The sequence below is a fragment of the Anopheles cruzii genome, chromosome 3 (genome assembly GCF_943734635.1).
Source record: "Anopheles cruzii chromosome 3, idAnoCruzAS_RS32_06, whole genome shotgun sequence".
Classification (NCBI taxonomy): Eukaryota; Metazoa; Arthropoda; class Insecta; order Diptera; family Culicidae; genus Anopheles; species Anopheles cruzii.
This window is the reverse complement of record NC_069145.1, coordinates 22,050,758-22,076,653: the sequence shown is the minus strand read 5'-3', so window position 1 is coordinate 22,076,653 and position 25,896 is coordinate 22,050,758. Positions and strand designations below refer to the sequence as shown.

Genomic DNA, 25,896 nt, shown 5'->3' with positions numbered 1-25,896 from the left:
CGATCCGGTTTCGCTGGTTTTGTGGCGGATGGCGCAAAAAGTTTGCCACAGTACGACTGCATAGCAAATAAGTTTGTTTGACCGAAATCGAGCACCTTCCTCTTGCCCTCCCCATCCTCGAGTGTGATTACGAATCGCGGGTGGGCGGGCGGTGTTACTACTTCCCGTGCGCCAACCAACCGGATGATGTTCGCTCTGCGGCACCCAAGCGGCATTTGGAATTCGCGCGCCGCTGGCTGATTTTTTGGGCGAATGTATTTTAATCAAAATATGTAGATTTCATTCGAAACCCATAGTCGGCGCCCTGCACCCACCCACCGGAGCGGGTGGCCCACTGACCTGGGTGGCCTTGGACCTTCTTGGGGTGGGTTTTGCGTTTGTTTATTTTTTGTTTCCATTCGCTCCTTCGGTTATCCTTCGCAGTAATAAAATGGACGACGGTTTTGCATAGAAATTTGTTATCAGGCCAGGCCCCGAGGATGCGGTCGCCCGCTCTCGATGCCGCCGGCAACTGTGTCAGTAACAGTCAGCTCCGGTCGCGCGCATTGAAAGTTGCAACCTCTGGATCTCCACCGTCTTGCCATAATTTATGGCAGTTGCGCAACAAAGTCCAACCACCGAAACACACTCCGCATCAGTCATCCGGCGCGGTCTAAAGCACTGTTGATCCACCAGTTTTTCCCAATCGCCTGCAATGCACGGTTTCCCGCCGGGGGGAAACCCGAGGACTAATCCGCGCATTCACCAGCCACCGGTAATCGCAGTCATTTTTTATGGCAACATTTTAGTCCGCCCAACCCAAGTCAGTAACTTCGCAGGATGTACGCCGTTCCCCCGGGCGAGATGGCCACAAGAATTCCGATAACCGTGCGACGCGGTTGGTGTTTTCGTGAAGAGCGAGGTCACCATCGAGGGACCACACGAGCCTAGAACGCCACCCGCTACGTCTTATCACTGGCCGTTTCTCTTGGGGCGCCTAATGGCCGCTTTCTTGATCAATAAAATCGCCCGACCCACGACGAGCTCGAGTCTAGTGCCGTGCGTCACGGAGCCGGAAAACGGGACGACCGGCACGGCTGTCACGAAATATAAATCGTCCCATCGTCGTCGTGTGTGTCGTTCTGCTTATTGCTCCGGCCAGGCAGGCGTCAAAAGTCTAGACACCGTGGCGCGCCCACGGCGCCCCACCAGAAAACGTCTTAAGACGGTGGTGACCGTGGCGGCCTGTGCGTCGACGCACGGAGTGGCTTTCCCCGCCGGGGTAAGTAATTTCTGTCCATTGACCTACTTTCGGGAGGACGCGATTTTGGGTGATTGGAAGCGCCACAGTGGCAGCCGAAAAGGCTCGCAACTCCAGAACCGGAACACTGGACTGTTTGGAAGCCAGAAAGCGTTACAGTAAACAAACACATAAAACGTGGGAATGATTTTGTTTACTAAACTTTTCGAAAAAATCGAGCCTACGGTGGCGCGCCATTCAAACTTGCAACCTCCGGCAACGTCGCTTATTAGTTTGTTGTTCAAATAGACTCGAATGTAGCCATCATTCACGCACCCAAATACACACGATTGATCGTTATGTTTAAGCCTCAGATCTACGACCGAAAGATGTGTGGTGGTTCAGGATAATAACGGAACACGTGTCCCGGCGCATTCAAATCATGTAATGCTCTTCCGAGACAAGGAATTCGATATAGTAGAAGAAACATAACCGAATCAACTTCATTGGCAAAAAAAGGTGTTGAACTTACTCTTAGGTTCCATCATCGTGATAATGAAAGCAACAATAATTTCATTTTGCAGAATAAAATAACTTTAGAATAGAACGGACACATGAACACATTTTTTCAGCACATTAACATGTAAAATAATTCGGAATGAGGCGTCCGAAATTATGCACTCGTCTCAAATATACACTAGAAATAAAAATTGATTAAAACAGACTAACGAAAAATAGAATAGAATAATAGAATTGGATGCTACAAGATTGACTAATGTAATGTTCGATGACAAATAAATTTTCCCTTCTGTGTTCTTATCTAATGAAACACTATGCGTTGTTCTATTTTTCTATCACGCTAATTTTTATTATTTTACTTGAAGTCGTTCTGAAATCGCACGTTTCTTAGCTGGAAAATGCAAAAATCTCACGGCAACAGCAAGTGAGAACGGGCGTTCCAGTGACCCACCTTTAATTGCTCACCTCCGGTAGCCGCGGGCCCGGGTCATCGGGGCTTTTCCGTCGCAAATAAATCATGTAGAACGACGGCCACCAGGCCGGCGACCGTCGCCGGAACCGCAGCTTTCCGAAGCATTTCCCCAATCGTTGGACCGCGAAGACAATTAGACTCATTATCGCACACACAGCTCGCTTTGTGGTACGGCGCACACCACCCTCCCCCTGCGACCCGCTGTTAATTATGGCTTTTGCATTTCGTTACGATAAGAAGAGCGAACGAACATGACGACAACGCTGACGCATGATCATTAGAGAGACCCGAGACCGAGCACGCAGCCAGCGAACATAAGCCGGCCGGCGTCATCGGCGGGCAACGGAGAAAAAGTGAAGTCTTTGAAGAAAATAAAGCTCAGCTCAGACGAAACGAAAAAATACCCCATGATAAATTGCTCCTTACGGCCAACCTTTGACGTGCGGAACTCGAACACGCACACACACAGTCATGATGGCTGGTGTCACGAAAATGCTTCCGCACTGGCCACAAAGTACCCGAGCCCGGCTTCCACTTTGGAACGTTCTCAAGACACCGCCTCGAGACGGTTCGCACAATTCTTGGAAGACATTCTCGCGTATGTGTGTGTGTGTGTGGTAGCTAATTTGTCGTTACATGCACATCCGGATGGTAGCCAGCGGCCACGTTAATCTTCTTGGCGCGATAACGCGACACGCTGCCTCCGAAAAGAAAAAGCCAAAGGATATGTTTCGAGCACTCCGAACGACCAGAACGGTGCCGCCACGGAGGGGCCACAGAAACCGGTAGCAATCCGATGGCCCCACCGCCACGGGGTTGCCCAAGCAAAACGTAAAGTGTGAGATCCAAAAAATACGTCAGCATTTCGCGCGAGATAATCAAACACTTTGACGCCTTTGCCGGACACCGCGGAAACGGGAAGCGACCGAGGACGTGATGGTGGGCCCAGTGGGCCGGGCGGGGTGTCGTGGTGCCAAAGTGTTCATCGAGCTGTGATAAATTACCTGAGGCGGATCTGGCGCAAGGCGACCAGCCCCACACACTAATGAAACGTCGTTTGCGTCAATCGCCCGGCAAAAAAATCGGACGGACCGGCGTCCGAGTCTCGGAACGACTCTAGGACGACGGCTACCGAAATAGTCCCAGGAAGTCGACCCTCCGCAACCAGCCCACCGCGCGCCATCATCTGGGTCCCGCCCGGCACGTCGGGCACACGGAAAGTCGCATCACAATTCGCCAATCAGTCAGCCAGTCAGTCAGTTAGTCCGTTAGTTGACGAACTGCAACCCACGGAACATTAAGCCGACCGGGCCGCTTCTGACGCCACACTGACGGACGAAAGTGTTCGAACGGACGAAATGGTGCTGATTTTTTATTGTGTTGTATTCTTCCATTTATTTACTCATTTGCTTTGAATACAATAGTGTAACTATAATAAGGCGGTAATGATTTGGTTGATTTGAGCGGTGGGTAATCTGTTCTTTAAAAAGGACGCAATCAATCGATTCAGAGGTCTTCAAGAGCCTGTCTTAACAAGGGAAAACGGTTGTTAATTCACACTCCATCTCTCTCTCTCTCTCTCTCTCTCTCTCTCTTTTTATATCGAAATATGATTTTTATGAAATAATAATGGCTTAAGCAAATAAGTTTGAATCCTTTGTAAACATGAATTAAGAGATCCAAACGCTGTCTATCATCAATTCATCATACTAATTTTCGTTAACTCGTAGCAACAGCAACTAATAATTACAATTGTGTAATAAGGGCGTATACACTACATTAGCCGGAAACCTAATTAAATAAATCCATATATTCATTCTGAGAGACTAATTTGAACATTAGATCTTGCGAAATTGGACCTTCTTGGAAGATGACGCTGTATTATTCAGTTTCTGTATAATTACGCGCACGAACCAAACCGACCAAACGGAATACTTTCCCTCGTTAGTGTAGTGCGTGCGCCAATGGCTATGACGCACGTAGTGCCTCGTTGTTGCACCAATAAGCGAGCCTTCATTCGTCTGGCTTCGGAAGATGGCCAAAAAACGAGGTTAATCTGCTGTGACAAATGGAACCCACGGCGGCGGCAGCATATTTCACTTCCCGATCACGCCCGTAGATCACGCCACGATGATCAGCGACCCGGTGCTTCGCGATGCGCGTCCTCGATAGACAAAGTCAAAATGGCCTCCGATAGGGTGATTGATCGGCGTCTGTGTAAATTCCGGTCGCCCGCCGAGTGTCACCATGTGCTGTGAGCAGCCCGCGACACAGTTGCCAACGGCGTATCCTTTTAAACAAAGCAATTATCCTTTCATTTCGCAAGTCTTTAATCAAATTAAGGTCACCACCCCACCCATCGCATCGCCGGGTGAGTGTCACAGGGCACCGGGGGACGAAGCGAGTAGGTCCATTATCAAGCCATCCACAGGGATTGGATGGAAGCGGTTGTGTTTTTCCATCAAATCTCGGCTCTGGTCCTGGACCAGGACGACAGACCACGGCAGAAGAGTGTGCTGATGGGTTTTTCGTCCTCCCTTTGCGCCATCATCCCCGTTGGCCGACCGGTCCCGGCCGGCAGCCGACACGACGCCGACGACGATGGACAGTGATTCCAATCGTTAGGTGCTTATTGGTTCACTCCACACACTCCAGTGCTCTTTTATGTTCACTACCATAAGGTCCGACTTCAACCACTGGCAAGCCACCAAGCCAGAGCGCCCGGGATGCGGCCTTTGATCCGGATCCGGAGCCTTAATTCCTGGGCTCAGGTCTGCTCGCTAGCGGATCGCTATTTGCGGATTTTCAGCAGCAATCAATGCTCCAGAGAGGCTCGGTCGGTGGCTCGGTGGACGACCATCCCCGCTGGTTCCGGATTTTGTAGCCATAACCCATTACAAGGGCAAAAAAATAAGCGCCGAGTGGCGAGGAAAAGCAGCTTCCAGCAAATTGGGGCTGCAGTAGTGGGCTACATTGCCCATCGTAACGCAAAGCCCCCCAAGAGCCTCATTAGCCGTGAGATTTATGCCGCAATTCCACGATTGCGCTTTTAAGCCGCAACTTTGAGTTCCACTTACGAAGGATAATTTCGATTGAATTCAAATTTGGTTTGTGTTCCGATTTATATTTTTTTTTCCTCACCCGAGCCCGAGGCCGAGAAGATCACCCATCCACGGGTGGAGATTAGTGGTTAATCCTCCGCTCTCGATTAAAAGCGACGTCAACGGAGGAGGTTCCATTTGACCGGTGCGCGCCCCGCTTCGAATTACACCGCAAACGGAGCGTCAATGCATTTACATTTCGTTTCCGGGCACTGATTAACGGCCCAGTGGGCTTTGCACGGGGGCTTTAAATGTGCGTCGCGTCCTGCGCTGAAAACCACAAATTGGTTACAAAACCGAAGATCAGTAGCGGTGGGTAGGTCGCACTATCCGGCGGAGCGAATCTGAGCCGGTGGGCCATAAAATCGGTTGGAACATGGCAAGTACTCGGGTGTTCGAATCCTATTCAATGGTTTTTCGTTTATTACCGCAACAAGGAGCCAGTCAAAGGTGTTAGACATGATTTGGTGAAACCCCGCGATTTACTGGATAATCTTGTCCTATAAAAACATAGATTTGTATAGTGAGAAGAGGTTTTGTACTGTTTAACAGCATCTCTGTTGAGCAATTCCATAAATACCGAAGTCAAACCCCGATGTCAAATGAGCTTGGAGATCAAATCTTCTATTGAATAGTAGAACTAAGGGTAGAACTAAGTTAGCTAAAACTATTTTTCTATAGGTACCGCTCATCTGAAACACATAATCAACAAAATAATCCAAAAAAACTTGTATTGCTCAACCATTTGGAGGATTTTTGTTGGGCGAGGGGGCGAGAGCACCCTGTAGTAGAAAAAAAACACATCCTACACACAGAATTTCAATAAATATAAACTTAACCAACACAATGCTACGATAAGGCTCTGCTCGCCGGCTCCATTTTTGCTTTTTCAAATTGATTAGCTTGTTGCCCGTTCGTCCAAAAAGCGGGGCTCGCTCTTATCGGGGGCGAACCATTTTGCATTTTCCAATCATTTCCAAGTTTTTTATTATGTTTTTTTCTGTACAACTGAAATTGCTTCTGAACGGATTCTTCAATGGCCGCGGCAAGATGCACCGCGGGAACCATCGACACATCGGTGCTGGCTGCATGGCGGCGTGGAAAACGTGAAGTAAAACGGCCTGAGTTTTCCCCCCATTCCTGTTCGATGCAGATTTGCCTTTATTCTCCTTCGGTCTACATCGTGCATAATGGAACACGAATACAAGGGCTTTCTGCGATGCAACCTAAAAGTACCATTCTCTAGCGAGCGCGCCGTGCCTTACGATCCGCAAAATGGCTTCCCGTCGCACGGTTAAATATATCCTTTTTCTTACACTAAAGCATCAAATCAGTGCCGGGGGAAACCTGGCCCTGCCGAACGGGATGGCTTCCGGGAAGGGCGATCCAATAACCGACGCAACAAACCCGAGGAATGCATCCTGGGCTCCTCCGGCGGAACCAATGCCATCCGGCTGCAATCCGGTTCGTTCGAACCGGCGGTGGCGGCAAGGTGCATTATTTATCGGTTGGCGGTTCCATTCCGGCATTGTGAAGACTGTTTTCTTGAAATTAAATTTACATGCCCGAATGGGTTTGGCTTGTTTGCCGCTAGGCGACGTTCCTTCCGTCGGCACCCATTGTTTCCCGGTCGCTGCAACGATCAAGAGGTAGAACCGGTTGGATAAATCGAACAAGCGAAAGATCATTCGGAAAGACGAATGTTTGCTACCTTTCTTTATCTTGGATCCTGGTCCCGTTCTCGAAGGGACTCGCAAAAAATTTCGTGTGGTCCCGGTGCCGGTGCCCGGTTCGAATCTTTACCGTCGTACCGCGGGGGGGGTTTCACATTGTGTGTCGCTTTTCGTGTAATTCAGCCCCAGTTTTACGACTTCGTTCAAGGTTTTCGTTCCGATGTGAACAAAAAAAGGTTCAAACGGGCCTTTGAGTGCAAAGAAAAAGTAACCAAACTGTGCTGCGAGAGTCACGAACCGGAGGTTTCGGGTTCGGGCACTTATTGGGTAGACAAGTGAGTTCGTATTAATTGGCACTAGAGAGAGTGGGGCAATAAATAAACAGATTGGAAAATTGTTAGAATAATATGGGAAATAATGACAAAATGTGAGAAAATTGATATTCCCGATCGTTTCAAAAACAGTGATTAAAATCGACTGATGTTTTGATGTTAAACAATCTTGTAGTACGTGATCCAGAAACATCATGGCCCGGGGTACCATGTACCATGGCGTACACGGATCATAACAGTCAATGTTGGGACAATCGAAGCGGTTCCACGACAGAGTCGGAGCGGCCTTACCCAGTTTTCTCGGAACTCGAAGCTTGATTGCGATTCCGGACGTGTTTTGAGAAGATGTAATATGTCAGAGTTAAGTGTCTACTCTTGTTATGCCTGCAGCGTCGATTTCGTTGTCCATTATGTACAACAGCGTATAATGGGTTCTAAAAATAATATGCCACTTCAAGAGTTCAAAAGTGCTTTTGATTTGTTGCTCACTTGTTTGTACGTGATCCTATTGTTTCGTATCTTCTTGTTGCGCTTATTGTATTAACTTAGGCTGTCTGTTATTGGCTCGTTTATCCAACTTACCTAAGTAATGATAAACAATAAAATGACATTTGAATAATCAAAGATTTTATTATAACATAAAAATCCAAACATTTTACCAGAAGCATACACAAAAAAACGCCAATTGATGTCCAAATGAATATATTTTTTCTACAAAGCCATCATTTCATTTGAAAATCTGTGCACTGTTTCGTCAACCCAATGTTTTAATCTCGAAAGCAGTACATTCGGAAACGAAGAAAAGCGATTTTCCGGGAAGAAAGGACCGGTATCAGAGTGCCGAGTTTTCTGTAATCCGCCAGGACTCGGTGTGTAGGCAATAGCAGCGGTATTCATCGCCGTTCCCTGGCCAATACCTATGGTGCACTCTCATTCAGCCTCTCTCTCCCTGCTTGTTTGCCATCTGATACGAAAATCCTGCCAATCGGTTGCAAGTTCGTGTTTGTCGAGTGCCACTTCTGCCTTTTCGAAGGAAGCTTTCAGGGAAGCTGCATTTTTGTGTCCCTTTTCGGGACGCTCTCCAGCGCAGGGTCGTCCGATGTTCATTAGGCATCTGCCGCCCGATGGGCTCACCACAGGACCTACGCTGAGTGGCTGATGCCTGTCGCACGCTAGAGATGACCGGCCCGCAAAATCGAAACCATGTGCCTTCGACGTCATCGCCATACATGACTCCTCGACTGAAGCACTTCGCCGCGGAGTGCCGATGGCAGATGGCTGTCAGTCAGTCGCGGCGCAATTGAGGTACCCGAGAGAACTTGACCCGCCCGAACGAGGTTCGATTTAATTAAGCACGCGGGTCACGGATTGATGCCGTCCCGGTGCACAGCGTACAGACCATCTCCGTTTGCAACACATCATCAGCTTAACGGCTGCGATGCACACGATAAAATAGCTGAAGGCCCGCCTGCAGCATTCTTCGAGCGTCCAAAGGGATGCTTCGGGCCAGCGTAAGTGACACTCAGCCCCGACCCCGGGCCATGCACTACGCTCATCAGCGCGCCAGAAAAGTCGATGTCGACTGACGAGATGAAGACAAACAAGAAAAAAAGTCCAGATCCTCCCCCCGTGGCCGGGAGAATGGAATGACGTTAAGGAATGCAATCAAAACTTTTTCAATTTTGCGCTCCGTGTGCTCCAGATGCCCAGGCCGGGCTACATATGAGAGGCCACCATCCGGCCGCTGGGCTGGGCTGATAGTAAAATCTTTAATCCGATCCACCGTGCAGGGCTGCGATCGGCAAAACTTCGATGAGACCACGTACGGAGTTTTTTGTGAGACCGTTTAGTCGTTAATTAAAATACGCCATTCCTTCGGCAGCTGCCCGTGGCCGACACTTACACCACTGGTGACCCGTTCACAGCGTGCTCGGTGAAGTGCTCGGCGTTACGAGAGCCGATGAAAAATGCATAAGTTGTGTAGTGTGCACGCCGGTCATGTGATGTTAACTACACTTCGTACAGGTCCAAGGTTAAGCGGGTGATACACTTACATCCAGCTCCATCGGTCACTTCCGAAAAACTCCTTCCGTTTCGCTCGCCGAGGCCCGCCGCTGAAGTACTACTTCGATCCATCACCGGAGCTGAATGTTGCTTCAACCGCGAGTGCGGCCATCAATCAAAACCAAGGGTCTCCCGTAACTGTACCGGAGCGTGCGAATAAAACACGGACGTACGGCAACGGCACTTCAAATCGATCAATCAAAGATGATTCAATAAAAATTCAATATCCAAATGGATCGACCGGGGATGCGGCCAGTATCACCTTCCCCCGCGAACTCTCCGCGATTCTCCGATTGTGCCGAAGCAGAAGACGTCCATTTGGGTTGTGGGCAAGAATGACGACCATACGGCGTGTGGCGTCCGAAGTGAATTTCGTTTGGGGCCTCTATTTAACACTGGCGACAGCAAAAAAAATCGAAACACTTACTGAATGGTACTTGGAACGAATCGTCCGTACGAATCTAGAACATTGCGCCTTAGGTGAATCTAAAAGTGATGGCAGTTATTCAAGGCTCCTATAGCATTCGTTTGCAGAAGCCGTAACCTTAGTCAATCCACAGAATATTCGCCCAGTTTCATGCGTCCGAACCGTTGCCAAGTTTAATCTGTGTAGTAGTTAACGTTCCAATCGGAAACGTTAATATCGGCCGGAGGTCTCCAAAAGACTTAATCAAAAATCAAGAAAAAGGATCGGTCTAAGCGTCATTTCGACCATAAATGGCAGTTGATTTCTGCAAACCCGATGGATTTTTCTGTCTGAGCTTTTTGACAAAGCACAACTAAGTCTAAAAAAGTTTCTAACTCTGCGAAGTTTCGAGCATCTCAAACAAGCGCTCTGTCAGGGATGAGCCAAATACCCCAAAGCCAGTTGTGTTGGTCGTTTGATGAGTATAATTTGTGCTCACGGTCGGTACATCGGTCGGTCGTTTGTTTAACATCATACGTTTACCCCTGCCATCATGTTTGTTACATGTGCGGACAATTATCACCTGCCAGGAATTAGATTTGAACATCTCTAATCAACAATGCAAACACATTTTAAAGTGGTAACTGTGCGTTGGTTGTTTCGCGATCTTGTTCAGATTTACTTTTTTAATACGAAAGCCAATCATTCCGATCCTTTCTGCTGAAGTCTTCCAGGAAGTGTATGGTTTTACGAGTTTTACTGGTTTTACGCTATTCACATTTATTACAGCTGCTCAATGAAGTTGAGTCCCCTGATCTACGCGAAGAGAAATTGGGGTGTAATGTACTGTCAGCTACTCCCCAACTATCAAACTGAGTGTATCCAGCATGAACTGGTCAATTAAAAAGTTTAAAATAGAAAAAAAACCGACATTACTTTCATGTTTTCCCAACATATTGGGGACTCTTTTTATACAAACTTCAAGGCCAATATGAAGCGCGGTCCAACGAGTTTTTGAGATGCTCATCACATGATGCCAAATAGAACAGAAAAAAAAATCAGTATGACCCTTTTTCTCGCGTGCCAACATAAAATGTTGCTCTTTATAACATTTGACGTCAAGCAAAGAGCAGAGTGCACATGTGCGACGCGAAAGGAACTGTGGACGCGGTTTTTATCAGATGGGCGGCTTGGGCGGAATATTATGCTCACTCAGCTCGTTATCGTGCGCCTTTCTTTCTACAAAAACAGGACGCAAAAAGGACGAACCACGCCGAGCTCCACGAGCGAAGACTTTCGAGTGGTTCATCGTTACACTGATGAGTTTGCGTGTAATGGGCTTAACACCCTTGCGCTGGTGTCAGTGACTATTAGGCGTTATCCGGCCCTCGGGATCAAGGGTCGGGATGCGCGAGATAGGGGAAGCGACCGGCGACCGTGCGCACATCCCGGGAAGCGCGCCAAAAGTCTCGTCCCGGTCTCCCCCAAGTAATATTTCCGTAACGAAGCCTTTTTATTTGCAACGGAGCCCTTTTTCCGTGTGCTAACCATGATGTATTGCATCGGCGTAGAGGCGAGACAGTAGACGCTTAGCAGAATGAAGGGCAGCACGGCCCGTACGCAACGCGCCAGATAAAATAAGATTTGAATAAATGATTGGAACTGCGTTTGGGGGCCAGGAATACGGCCCTCTTGGTGGGAAGATCGACAAGAAAACTGATGTAGTACCGTTGTTCGAAAGCCAAGCCACGGTGTGTGCGTGTGCAACCCGGGCGGTGAGTGAGAAGGTTTACGAGTCATGAAATTGCGGTGCTGTGCTGACGGGTGCGAAAAGAAAATCGCCCTCAGAAAAAGCTGGAAACCAACCCCCATATGAAAACCTTCTTCGGTAGCAAATAGGCAAATGAGGGGGTCCCGTCTTAGAATGGTACCTACGACTCGACCCTTACAAAGGCACTGGAAGGACACGTTTATGGTACGCTGGAACACTATATGGCGGTCACGTGCCCGTGGTGATAAACAACAGCTGTGGGGCTGCCGAGCAAGGGATGAGAAAGAGAGAGAGAGAGACTAAAGAAAAACGCCCAGCTAAGGGCAAATCGTTTTCCGAGGATGTGAACGCATACCCTGCTGCCGCCGCTTGGGCAACACTAGCAACAGCAGCAACAACAACGACACCAACAACACGGCACGCTCGTAAATAATAGCAAAGTTTTTTACGGTCACTTGCTGCAAATAAGTGCTCGTTATGTGGAAAACTGTGACTTGGAAGTGGTTCGCATCGAGGAAGAAATAATGATTGCAAGGCGATGAAGTTGCACAGGACGAACGAAGAAACTGGAATGCTATTATTAAGCGCTCTGTAAAGCGCTGCTAAAACGCCTTTGGAACGTTCAAAAGACATGACATACACCAAACATATTGTTCACATGTCTTCTGGCTGCGATATTTCTTAAGCAGAAAATAATGTCAGTTCTAAAGTCATAAACTGACGAGATCCTTAAGCGATGTTAGGAGCTTACGCAGCAAGTCCTTTGCACTCGATCCACATCTTCACAAGTGACTCAATTACGAACATTATTTTTGTAAAAGAACGCTATAGATTTTGTATGACAGTTGATCAACACAACCTGATGGCGGACCATTTGGCTGTAGGATAAGAAAAATCTAAACTAAAACCGGATACGTCATATCGAATGAAAAAATAGGATTCACATAACACCCTGGACTAAAATGACTCAACGGAGTCGTCACAATCGTCCGAAGTCCTCCAACGGCAGACAGACAACAACAAGGCTTTCCAGGCGGCATGGATAAGCAAGAGAATCGGCAACGATATAACTCTTGAAAGACACTGTGAAAGACATTTAATTATTACTGTTTTGGTTGGAGGTCCCATAACCAAGGCGTGGCTTCCGGGGCAAACCAAAGAAAACATAAAACGCGCACAAGGCACTAGCTCTCAGCGAGCAGATCATATCGGCTCTCGGCAAATAATTGCAAATCAGTCTACTGTCGCGCGTTAATGGCCGAACGAAAACAATAATCATCCGCCGCTCATCCAACACATGTTCAGTGGCCCGAGAAAAAGGGTTCGATGATCATCGAGAACTGCTGCCCCCGCGCCCACGGCCACAGCAGGCCCTTCGTTGCGTTCTGAGAAAATCCCCGGCTCCATACAGGTGTGCGAGGGCATCAATCCAATGGCCTTCGGGGTTCGTTCTAATTCCGTAGGCTTACACGAGGCTGGGCAATCGATACGCCGGCACCAGGTTGCCTCGTAGGCGGCCATTGACAAAGGGCTCACTCTGCCGCTTCCGGTCCAGCGAGTCCTTGAGCCGTTTTGGGGGCGGCTAAGAAAATAGGATACTCGTTAATGGGTACCCTCTCGGCCCCCCGAAGTCTTGGTGAGGTGTCCCGTCGAGTGGCGTAACTAAGACACCTCGACGAGAATTGCGAGAACCCCGCGTCCGCAAGGTGTTTGTCGAATATTAAACCAGCCCTAGCTAACCCGACGAGCCCCCTTTGGAGGGTCCTTTGGACGGTTGGGGCCACAGATTTGGACGGTAAATTATTTTCACAAGATTTACGGAGTTTCGTGCGCCGAGAAGAGTACACAAAGAACCTTTTCGGACGTAATTTTCGGTGCGTTACAGGAGAGGGGAACTCCCTTTCGCTAGGGTCCAGAAAATTACACATGCGGCCGGTAGCGCACTTGTCGGACTCCCAAATATGCAGACACACGCACGCACGTTGCCTACCCGTTTCGTTGTGAAAGATACACATGTGTAGTAATCATTTCACTTGAGCGCAGTAATCTGTTTGCCAAACCCTTCCGGCCACCCGAGGTACAGGACCCTCCGCACGTGGGTCGTCTTATCCTTGTTTGGGGTTTTGCTATGTTTGGTTAAGCATTAGACATCCCACCGGCACGACGAACGAAGTGCCCGCCCGGTGGCTTGCCTGTGGAAGGTCATCGGAAAATGTTACCGGCATGAGATGCTTTTCATCCACACTACAACAGAGGCTGTGTTGCAGAAACGACTCTTTAGGAAGTGTTCGAAATGGCAGCCAAAACTTACAACATTGTAAATTACCATGAATGTGATCCATTGAGTAGTTGGAGGAGTGATTGGTCTCCTGGTCGAAACATTCCGATAGAATGGCTAGCTTAAAATGATTTAAATGGTTCAATCTTTACCTACCCGGTGTGTAAGAAATCGATGCGTTCGATAAACGATCAATGTGAGATCTCTTTCAAGTGAGTCGGAGGTCAGATATCGCTTTTAAGTGGTCTGAAAGTAGAAACATAAAAATAGTTCATTACATCGTTATTTAAAAAGAGATTCATAGTCCGAGACCTAGGTAACGACCGACCAGGCTCCTGGCTTTATGGCCTGACAAGTGCAGAACATTCTAGAACTTCTCCCTCCTGTACGAAAGAAAAGGTAATGGTGAACCATCCGTTCACCTTGCGCCAAAGGGCCCCCAAGATTGTTTTATACCAACAGAGGTGAAGAATTCTTAGAAAAGTGGCTGGAGTTTGACGTCAATTTTCTAATTAATGCAATTTTTTGTATTTATGTATTAAACCTGAGTCAACGGAACCACGACGGGCCTAATTAAAACGGAACAATAATTTGAGTTATAAATACGGCCCGGTCCGTTCTTCTAAGATTATAAAAAAAAATATTTAAGTCAAGCCTGAATGCGTCAAGAAGGTTGCTTCTCAACCTAAACCATATATAGTAACAGCAGACTGGACCGTCTTAGAAGAACGGACCGGGTCGTATGTATACCTGATTAAGGTTATGTCAAGATCACTTTTTTATTTTAGGGGAACGGAGTAGACGTCTGGACTGGAAAAATTGCCCACGTGCCTCGACGGACCGTAGTAAACAGCTTAATTACGCACTCCTTTCCATATTTAATGGATCGCATTGAGTCTGCTAGGGTCATTAGTTCAAGGAATAATAATTATTGACAGTATAATTGGTTTATTTTCCTACGTATAGTTGGTACGTTTCTAAAATCTGACAATTTATGAATCATGCCATCATCAACGAATGTTGCTGTCTAGAAGAAAAAACTTCCACCTCCGTTTCATTGAAAAGTGCCTAAAAGCTGTGCAGACTCTTCCAATAGCGTGCTGATAAAACGAATTTAGACAAGAACTGGCGTCATTTTTGGCATGCCCTGCCGTTTGCACATCTTATTGGTGCCAAGGTGAGCTCGTGGTTCATGGCCATGGATTCAATCTACATCCGCAACGCACCTAGGATTTTCGATGATCACCGCGCCATGTTACCCGCCAATAAACCACGACTTATCGTCCCGTCAGCCCTAAAAGGAAGTGTGTGTCAAACTGGGGATTTTTGCAGTAAAAAAAGAGTCTCTTTAAAGTTCACGACACGCCAGCATGATGGTGCCTTTCGGCAGCTAAGCGCATCGGATGTGCTCGAGTGGCTGCTACTACCGTGCCAAGGTGGTTGCATTTTCACCAAACCTCAAGATTCGAAAACCGAAAATGCACAACGCTCGCCCGGCCATGGGATGCAGAGCAACGGTATTTTCCTTAGTTCCGGCAGGCAAGATGGCCCAAAATAAAAACGAAAACCCTAAAGCATCCCTGTTCGATCGGCGTACGAGCAGCGCATCGCGGCGTACGGCGATGCGATGATGCGATTGCGAACGGAGTTCGTTTTCTCAAATGGGATCAAACGCGGAAGTGTTCTTTTCACTTCACCATCGGCATCACGGCGTCTTGTGCAATGTGGAATTGTTGTCGAGGACGCGGGGTTCTGTTTGGTTGCACCGTCGTTTGAAGCAAACCTTTTCGAAAGCGGAACACCGATACGGTTACCGAACACCGGAAACGGTCTAAAACGGGAACAACATTTCTCTGACTCGTGTTGCTCAACTGCAGAGCAATGACAGCTTGTGAACAGCGATAAAAATGGCAGCCATTTTTCTGCCACGGTGACAAGGGCCGTAAGGGTTGAAGCCGAACTGTCCGCCGAAAGCCCTTAAGATTGAGCCACGCACTCTCATTAATCGTTCGCTGAGTTGGTCCACTCGGCTACGCGTCCATCTCCGGAAATTAAATTATCGCTTCTCCGCGCCGTGTGTGGCGCGCCACTTACAGAAAAAATGCGGTCTGATCCGCGCTGATTGACGATTAGTCAGCGAAGGTTACGCCAGGTGGTAATCCCCTGGCCCTTCGGCCCAGCCGGGTCAATTGGAAAATGAGAGAATTATGCTGAAATAATTGGACGCACCGGGTGGTCGTCTCACATTACCGTTGGACCGAGGAGTTGGACAAATTAATGAAGTGGACGCTTTATTGCCCATGAGGCGCGACTCGTTAATCTTTATGCAACCAACCAAGACCCGAAACTGCAACACCCCTAAGTCACGTGTTGAAAGAATGGAAGCGCATCACAGCCCCGATGTTGGTTAAATGAGTTTTGTTTTTCCAACTTCCTCACGGTCGTCCGTGCGAAGTAAGCATAATCGATAAGGTTGATCGACACGTCACGATGGACCCCTACATCATGTTTGACTTTTTTGCTTCGTTCTTTTTTTTTCCTTGTGGAATGCAATGCGAAGGATCGAATGCGATCAATAGATAGTATCTCAAGGTCCATGTCCATCACTGTCCATGTTTTTAGAAACACCTTGGTCAAAACGCCGGTGCCGAGAGACGATCATATTCGCTGGCCATTCAACCGGAAATCTCCAAGAAACCGAATCCGAAAAAGCGTCCAATCAAACATGCAAGGCAGTTAAACTAACACTAACCACTTACCGACTGATGAGCGGCCATCGATCATCCGATCGGTGCCCACACCCAGCCACGTGTTGTACATCGTACGGTTTCGTCCCCAACATTGAAAGAATTTGGCAAACCTGTGAGATTACAATTAATATTCTCAAGTTGGAACGGATGGCAGAGATTTGACGGTGGGGCTCTCGAGGGCTGCCCGACTGCCTCGCACATCCACTCAATGCGCCGTGGCCGTTGACAAACCTTAACCCCAAGTACCCGGCGGGGTGGGACGGAGGCGAAGGTCTGCCTCGCTCTGAAGTGGCCCGAAAAGTGGTGCCCTCTTGTGGTGCTGCAGAGAGGCCGTAACAATCTGCGGCGGCTCTATGTGGCAGCCGCCCGTCCTTAATAGTCTCTCATATTTCAATTCCCCACCCAGCCCGAGAGTGGTCTCGGGATCTCAAGTGTACCGCCACACGGCGTAAGCTGTGGGCGCATTCTCGTGTCTCCCATCGGTTGGTGGCTCTTGGAAGATTCCCATGATTTCTCCTTGGAGCTCTTGGAGGGACTCGGACTGGACTAGCCCGCTTTCGACACTAGACACTAGAGCCAGTCTTCCACACGGTCCCAGCTGTTCGGGAAGCTGCCCGATGAAAGTCGGTAGCATCGCACCACGTGCTCCAGAAGGCCTTTGCCGAACGGCTTCCGCCAAAGACCACATACGCCAGAGAGACACATGCTCGTTGACGTCAACCATCGTCAGTGTTTGCGGGGTAACCCTCCTCGAGAACGATCGCTTCCCATTGTTTGCCATTCGTCATGACGCGTTAAGGCCTCGCGACCCGCGACGTTCGAATCTCGTGACGGCGTTGTTGTTCCCCTGGGGGCCTCTAGGCCTGATAATGTTTGATGCCAGGGGGAACACGTTCAGGAGCCCGCAAACAGCAAACAGCACAATGCTTGCTTTCCCATTCGACAAAAACTATGCTTTTTGTGCACGTTCCCTCACCCGACATCCGATGAAGTCAACCCGTGGCCTGGCGTGTGTAGTCGGCGGGTTCATTGAAATCGGACCTGATGGTGGACCTGGAAATTGCTTCAATCAAATCTTAACCATGACTGGCACAACTGGCAGCGGATCGAGCACACACACACACACACACACACACACACGCCTCGGGCACGAAGTACTCGAACGCGCATATCGAAATTAATTTGGCTAAGAAATTCGGGGCCGCGGTCGCCAAGCGGTCCGATGCTTAATGTCGATAAGCAGTGTGTGCGTAATTAATGTTGCCCATGTGTTTTGCACCTAGAGCTCAGGGGGTCCAGGGTCCAAGCGCCGTGATGAACACGATCGCGATCTGTGTGACTCACTCACGTCATCATTATTCACCCCTAGTCGTCTGCTGAGGCTGTTTACTTGCGAGAGTTCAGGAGTGGAACAGCAAAAACAAATCAAGCTTACCAAATTGATCAACATCCATCGATCAACGAAGCGATGATTAGTCTCTGGAACTAATGGTAGATCGATCCTACGAGTACGTTCTAACGATCAAATGGCAGATCCTGCCATCTCATCGGTCTGTTATTTTGAAGCAACAAAACATGTTCGATCGATCTCTTGTTCTAGTTGCGGACGGAACTCCCCAGAAGCTTCGGTCGTCGGGCCGACTGTCAAGGGTTTCCACACTGGCTGGGGTGCAATCAAGGCTCCCTCTCAAGCTGCTCAAGTGCCGTTGGATTTTCTGCCTTTCGCCACACGTACCGACCGATCGCAATCAACATCTCGGCAGGTAATGCCGACCATTCCAAATGCAGGAGCCAACCTTTTGGGGGGAAACAATTACCTGTCCGTAAAGGAGTGAAGGACCCCGTCACAAAGGGCAGCCGATCATTACGGCATAGAAAAAAACCCCAACCGGGCGGTGGGCGAGAGGCCACCGCCGTTTTGGGGGCCTACTCATCTTCACACTTCACACGCGGCGACTCACGGAATTCCCCGCCAAGTCCGTGTGTGTGCCAAGTGCCAAATTTCCGATCAACGTCGCGGGGCGGCTGAGTGATGATGGCCACGAGGCTTTCTTCCGTTTAGATACACTACCGGCACCACCACCACCAATCCCGGCCCCTGCCCGGCGTGGACCGGCGAAGTGGACCACGAAGCGGAACAGCGTGGACCTGCGAGAGCGTGAAGAACGCGACCGACCGCAAGCCGAACGCGAGCCGAGCCGGCGCTTGACGGTGACGTCTTCGCTGCGGACGACGTCACCACCGGCACGAAAGACTTCGACGGGCCGACCGGCGAGGAACCGGCGCCACCGGGGAGGGTGGGTTGTTGGGTGAAAATTCGTCGCTCGCGAACCGTTCTTCCGCCGGCTCGGGGAGGCCGGTGCAGTCGCGTGTGATCGCTAATCCGGCCAACATCACGTCCGATCGCGAGTGCGCGCCTGCGTTCGCGCAGAAACATAGTTCGCGCAGCTGATAGAGCGTTATCGATTGGGTGGCCCCGTGCGTCGATCATCGCCCACTCGGCGAGAAGGTAAAGCCAACAGGATGGGCCCAGTAGGAGCGTGAGCGTGTGATACAAAATAAACGCCATCAAGTTGGAGTAACGCCTCGACCGCAAGCGCAAGAAGAAGAAAAAGGAACAGTTTCTTACACGGAACACGACACAATCGGCGTTGCGCAAATAGAAGTGACATTAACGTGCAAATGTGAACTGCGAACGCGCCCGAGGTGTACTCAGCCGATGGGCCGATGAGCAGTTGAAATTCCCCACGTCAAGGAGCAGGAGTTGGTGCAGTGCGCGATCGCACGATCAAGCTCTTCGTTGCCGGGTGACAATTAGAACCCCGGACGCAAACACATAACCAAACACCGCACTCTGTTGTGGCCCATGTTTGACTTTAATGAGCTCGAAGGCGCAGCTGGTTTTTCCTAAGCAACATCAGCCTTAATGGTACGCAGCATGTAGGCAGCCGACCGGCCGACTTCCGGGCGATGCGGAAAGCAGACGTTAGAAAGCGGAAATTAACGGCGGCCAAGAGATTAAAAAAGCCGAATCGAGTATTTCCCCCGAGTTCACGTCCGACTACCACCGCCGTCGCCGTCGTGCCATATCACGCCCCGTTTTCATGCAAATAATACCCCAATAATTTGATTTGCGTCATACGTTTCGGTCGCGGTGTGTGTGGCGGTGCCCGATCGCTCGTCGCCCGCCCGTCTGTTGGTTTCTCGCTCCGTGGCGCTCGATCGCCCCTCGATCTCGGTCCTATTTCCAAGTTTGAATCAGAGGCTCACGAGGTTGGGCCGAGGTTGTTTGCTGATATGAGCAATCCGACCACATCCGGGCCACGGCCCAGCCCGGAGAAAACCCATCTCGGCCGGTCGAACACCGCCACCGGAGTACAAAAGGTATCTTATGCTCCACCTTCATTGTAGGTATTGTGTTTGTTTTTTTCTGTTGTTGTCTGCCCCATTTGGCGATTGTAAATTGTGGCCGAAAACAGCTTCAATACACGCGCGAACAGTGCGGCAACTAAGGTCCCAGACTGAAGTGAAGATCCGTTACATATCGTGGGCAGTAACTTTCGGTTGATTTTTATGTTGCTTGTAACTTACACTGAAGGTTCATAAAAAATAAAGGTGTCAATCAAATCAGTTGACATTCACATGGAATGTGTATTAGCTTTAGATCGAAAAAATGCCAGACACTTAAAATAGACGAAGACGAAAAGTCCATGGAATTCGCCAGCTATTGACCTTAATGTCACCCAATCTTAACGGACGACCTCGACACTCTGCTGCTCTCGCGCTCCTTCGCCCGGTACTTTATGATGTTCCCAAATATGGAAAATAAATTGCGGACACGGACACGGACTTCGATGACAATGAAGCCACTGGCGAGGGGAACTTCAACCGAAGGCAACGGCGAGAATAGCGCGCGATCCGAAGTGTTAGAAAGTGTAGTGTTCACGACACACCTCAAATTGTTTGCTTGCAACCCCACAGGTTCGGAGACTTTGCTGCCGCACCGTATGTAAGACCGAGGGCGAGGACGGTTATTGAAAGCCGACAACCTTAAACTAGCCAAATTTCCCAACCGAACGCGGACAAGGTTCGAAAGAAGTGATGAAGTAAAGAAGTGATAAAGTGTCGAAGTGATACCGCCGGCCGCCAGTGATTGCGAAATTGTAGTGTTCAATTTTTGTGGCGCCGCGAGTGCTACAACTATTCACGTGTCTCAACGCACACAACAAGCCATCTGTGTCTCCGGAGTGCACTCGCGCCAGTGCGCCAGTCCACCGGTCCGTTCGTCCCCGGGGCGGGAAGTAAATAGTGACAAATTTGCTAAGCAATAAAAATGTCTCGAAGGGCAGCCATATTAGCACTTTGCGTAACGCTACCTCTGGTGCTGGCGGAGCTGGTGGCCGCAGTCGACGGAGACGAATTTCGACGTAAGTTATTTACCCCACTTTGTTGTTTGTTTGTTTGTTTGTGTCGCTTGTTGGTGGGATGTGATTTTCTGGATGCGCAAGAATGTGCCGGGAACTTGTCTTTTGAGTGCGTTGCGTGGCGCTGTCGTCAACCTATCCTGATCGGTTCTGGTGGTGCCATTCCAGTGGACGAGTACCTGAAGTTTCCGCCGCTGTTCAAGTACGACGACTTCGAAGACTGCCGCCGGTGGTACAGTGACTACGTGTACTGCGTGGTGAAGGCACCGCTCGAGCCGGACGAAGCGTCCGCCCTCTGGCGGAACATCAGTGTAAGTCGTGGATCGGATCGTGAAGATCGCCAGCATGCGAAAGTGACCGTTTCCTGTTTTCCTGACCGGTTGGGCAGTTCTTTTCCAGTGACTATCACCACTACGACCATCGGGTGCTGGAGCGTGGCATTTGTTTGCCCAAATGTCAGGACGCCATCATCCACAATGGATCCCAGGCTGCGGACCGCTACACGCAGAGCGATCTGATGCACCAGTGCATAGGTGATGAAGTGACGGCCGGCTACCAGTTGAAACTGGCACCGAACCTTCGCATCCAGTACTGCTACTCCAAGAACACCGAAAGCCTCCCCTACGGTACGGAGATCACGGAGTTCACCGTCATGCAGCTCTCTCGATAACGTCCCAACGCTTTGTCCCAACAGATTGGCTCGATGTGGCCTTTATCCTACTGGCCACAACGATCGTGTTCCTGGTCCTGGCCTCGACCGTTTACGATCTGCACGAACAGGCCCGCCAGCGCTTCCCGGAAGGATACTTTGCGCGCAGCCTCAAGCTGGGCCACCAGCGGCTCCTGACGGCGTTCTCGTTCCCGCGGAACGTGCGCCGCCTAAAGGAACCGGCCGGCAACAGCCAGACGCGCACCGACCTGGCGTGCTTCGAGGCGTTCCGGTTTATGCAAACGTGTCGCGTCATCTTCCTGCACGTCACAATCGCGCACCTGAAGATACCGCAACGCAACCCGGAGTACATGGAGCAACTCCAGCACGGGACGGCGCTGCAAACGTTCATCGCCGAGTTCCAGAACTACGTCCAGACGTTCTTCGCCATCGGCGGCATGCTGATGGTGGTCAACTTTCTCGACCACACCCGGAAGCACCCGTGCTTCCGGCCGGCGTTCTTCGTCGAGCGGATCCGCAACCGGCTGTGCCGGTTGGTGCCGACGTACGCGTTCATGATCCTGCTCGAGTCGTCCGTGATGCGGCACATGATCGACGGCCCGTTCGGGAAGCAGTTCGCCGGCGAATCGAGCGCCAACTGTCACCGGTGGTGGTGGGCCAACCTGCTGTTCGTCAACAACTACATCGCCTGGCACCAACCGGTAAGCATGATCCGCATCGTGACGTCACTCCGCAACCGTACCAACTTTATGTGTCTGCCCCGCAGTGTTTCATCCCCTCGTGGTACCTGGCGACCGATCTGCAGCTGTACGTGTTCGGGCTGGCCATCATGATGGTCCTGTGGAAGTGGCCCTCGGTCACGAAGTACGTGTTTAGCGCCGTCTTCCTGTACAGTGCCGTGGTGCCGGCCGTGACGTACCTCGCGTCCAACATCTCGCCCGTGATGACGGTCGACATGAAGGACGTGGACACGTACATGCGCGGCCAGCACTTCCAGGATGCGCTCTACTTCCCGTTCCACCAGAACACCGGCGTCTACTTCTGTGGCATGCTGGCGGGCATGGTGTACCACCAGTTCCGGGACCAGCGCAAGGAGCTGTTCAAGCTGGACGCCTTCAAGCAGGTGGCGCAACTGAGTGGGCTTCTGTACGGGTTCAGCATGGCCACCGTGTCGTGGGTCGTGACCAACCTGTCCTGGTTGCCCTCGATCGTGCTGGCCGTGTACGCCAGCACGTTCAAGGTCAGCTGGGGTCTGTTCAACACCGTGCTGCTGCTGGCGCTAGCGCTGCTCCACCGGCACCACTGGATCAAGATGACGCTCAGCCATCCGGTCTTCGGGGTCCTGGGCAAGCTCGGCTACAGCGTGTACCTGATCCACTTCACCATCATCGTGCAGGTGTACGGGCGCGAGAAAGCGCCCATCTTCAGCAACGAGCTGATCGTGACCGGCTTTACGGCCGAGGTGCTCTTCTTCAGCTACATCATGGGCGCGGCGCTCTGCGTGCTGGTCGAGCTGCCGGCCGGTGCCGCGCTGAAGGAGCTCCTCGAGCCGGCACCGAGGCAATCCTCGATCAACCAGGGCCTGACGGCCTCGGAAAAAATCAGCGGACAGCAGCAGCCGCCACGGAACGGAAGTACCACAGAAGTGGCGGCCAGCGCAACCGCGACGCCCACCAGCTCCCCGGCGGGGGCCACCGAAGGACACTGAGAGGGGCCGCAGGTCCGTGTCTGTGATAGGAACTTTGCTTCTTCGTATGTGTGCGTGTGTCTCTGTGTGTGTGTGTTTTTTTTTATTGTTTTGCTTTGAGACTGATGATTAGCTGCTGCTCATTGACTAAGCCCTCTGTGTACAAACCGCATCGCATCGTAGTCGTAGCCGTCACCTCGTCATCCTGAGTTTGTAGATAAGGTGAAGTCCTTAAACTAGTATTCGTTTTAATCGGAGGTCCAACCACACCTAGCGTTACACTGGCAGGGCGTTACAGGCTACGGTTCCTTTTTACCTAAGGTTTTACAGCAGAGAGAGAAACAGCAACAAGGTATTAACTGGGTGCGCGTTTTATGTTACGCAACGTAAGGTACGTTTTATGAAATAAAATGTATATTCAACACACGATGCCAGACCAGATATTGGTGTAATGGATCGCCAGAGGCCGCTCTCGTTCACCAGAAAGCATAACCACGTGCGTCACTACGAACCGACCGGATGTTGCGGTTAATCATGCGGTTCGTGTAACTTCGGCTAACATCAAAGTTCATGTTCGACGCGGCGATTACAATTTTTAATAACGACTTTACTTTGACGGAGTCAACCGGTGTGACGGACTGGGTTGCGTAGTAAATCACACTCCGATCCCTCTAAAAGCTCTGCTGTTTTTTGGAAATAGCATTTCCTCTTATCGTCGCCAATTCCGCCGTCTCGCCGTGTCTGCGCTGAATGGGCGAGGGCACACAGGGCCGCTGGGACATGCATATTTTTGATACGCTTCGGAAGCGACCGACTCGCCGTACCGGACGGGATCGCCATTTTTCACCGCCAGGCGCCCTACCGTAGCTCCGGACTGCTTTGGGCTCTAAATAAAATTTTAATTCAATATTTAGTTGTTCTCTTCGCACCGCTGGAGCGAAGACTAAGTGGTTTTCACCGGCCAAGGGCTGCCGCTGGACGTCCAGTTTTTGGCATACTTTGCCGTGTACCACCGTACCTCCGTACGGTAGTAAAACACCAGCTGTGTTGCGTCACCAGATCGCTGCTTCCGCTCGATAAAGATATTTCCTACACCGCGGCGAGGTAGCCACAATACCTGTTGTGGTGAATTAGATAAAATTGAGTCGATTTCATGGACTGTTAGCCGCGCCAGGCGGATCTTGGGTACGCACGGTATGACCGTTACCACTTGCTCTCTTCCGAACTGAACATTCCACCAGTAAACGGTGTTCATCTTGAGTTTAACGTGCGTCATGCTATCTGGAGCCGAACATCGACCCGTAACTGCCGGACATTGATCAGATATTGGTGTGGGATCGAGGTGCGGTGACCAACCAAGAAGCAAGTTCCAAGCACCGTTACCTATTTACGATAGCTTGCTCATGAGCATAATGTGCTTCCAAGTCCAATATTCATAACTTAAAAGGGCAAGACTCGTTCCACTTCATACCTAACAAGAGCCACAACGGTGATTATCCTCTCCCAAACGCTGGGAACGCTTTAGCAAACAAGATTCCCTGCAGCAATCCCCTTGAGCTCACGCTTCCAAAATGCTGTCAAAAACCTTGTAAGCTGTATCTATTGAAGTGATAATTTATTACCCAAAACCTGGCCGCGGCTTTGGATTATTCTGGGGAACAAAAAACGATTGACTGCAACAAAGCAAACGTCTTCATTCAGTGGCGTCAGTCCAGAAATGGCTTGCGGCCCGGTCCACTACGGTTTCTCCAACCCTGCCTCCACGCTCATCTCCGCAGGGGCCCAAATTAAGCTGGACTGATTTCTTGAAAACAGGCGTCATTCATGCCGCCGCGGGACCACGAGGTCCAACCACTTCGCACCCGCTCGTTGAGTCAAGGTTCGTTTAACGTGCCGTGAGGCAAAATAAAGACGTCCACTGCGCGCGCTGTCCGCGAGGGCCGCGGACAGGTGATGGCCACCGCTGTGCGAGTGCGAACCTGCCGACGGGCTCGGGCCGGACTCGCACAACACCCTTCGGGGAGGGTGGTGGCCCAAAATGGCGACCGTAGCTAATGTGAAAATAATCACTCATTCCGGTACCATCGCCCACCGGCGGCCGCTTCAGGCAGGTGCGAGAAAAGCTGCGTGTGTGTGTTTCCTTTGGCTGCGATTCGCGAAACAGATCCACTCTGCACCGCTATATCCGCTCAGCGGGATTTAGCACACCGTTTTAGTCTCTTTAATTGTCGAACGTTGAAACGTGCGGAAATTAATCTATTCCGCGCTCGGATTGCTCGGAAGTGCGCGGATGATGCCCGCGCAGACCACGCAGCACAGGAATGGCGGTGGTCTGGCAAAATGCACCAGACCACGGAACGCCTAAGGAAGTAATAAATAAGTCGAGTTAAAGTATTGCGTCACTGACATTGCATAATGCACGGGTACAATTTTCAAGTATCATTTTTGATAATGAACTGAAGAGAGAGCTTAACTGTTGAGTGCACTTAATAAAGGTCTCGGCCACAACCATCAAAAGATTGTGCGGAAA

General features: G+C 50.3%; 2 protein-coding genes across 4 annotated transcripts in view; one reads left to right on the top strand and one right to left on the bottom strand.

The window, feature by feature from the left end:
* LOC128274307 (complexin) overlaps positions 1-25,896 on the bottom strand; it is a 159,563-nt gene that overhangs the window by 118,522 nt on the left and 15,145 nt on the right. The window lies entirely within an intron of this gene.
* On the top strand, positions 20,919-23,387 carry LOC128270056 (nose resistant to fluoxetine protein 6-like). The gene is made up of 5 exons (XM_053007459.1): positions 20,919-21,012; positions 21,178-21,320; positions 21,398-21,635; positions 21,704-22,380; positions 22,446-23,387. Exons 1-5 carry the CDS (start codon positions 20,919-20,921, stop codon positions 23,385-23,387), a joined length of 2,094 nt encoding a protein of 697 aa, XP_052863419.1.

Bases quoted from the DNA above. Each gene is read 5' to 3' on its own strand.
- LOC128270056 (XM_053007459.1), top strand. From the start codon at position 20,919: ATGTCTCGAAGGGCAGCCATATTAGCACTTTGCGTAACGCTACCTCTG. The intron at 21,636-21,703 runs GTACGGAGATCA...TTGTCCCAACAG, and splicing joins CACCGAAAGCCTCCCCTACG to ATTGGCTCGATGTGGCCTTT. The intron at 22,381-22,445 runs GTAAGCATGATC...TCTGCCCCGCAG, and splicing joins ACATCGCCTGGCACCAACCG to TGTTTCATCCCCTCGTGGTA.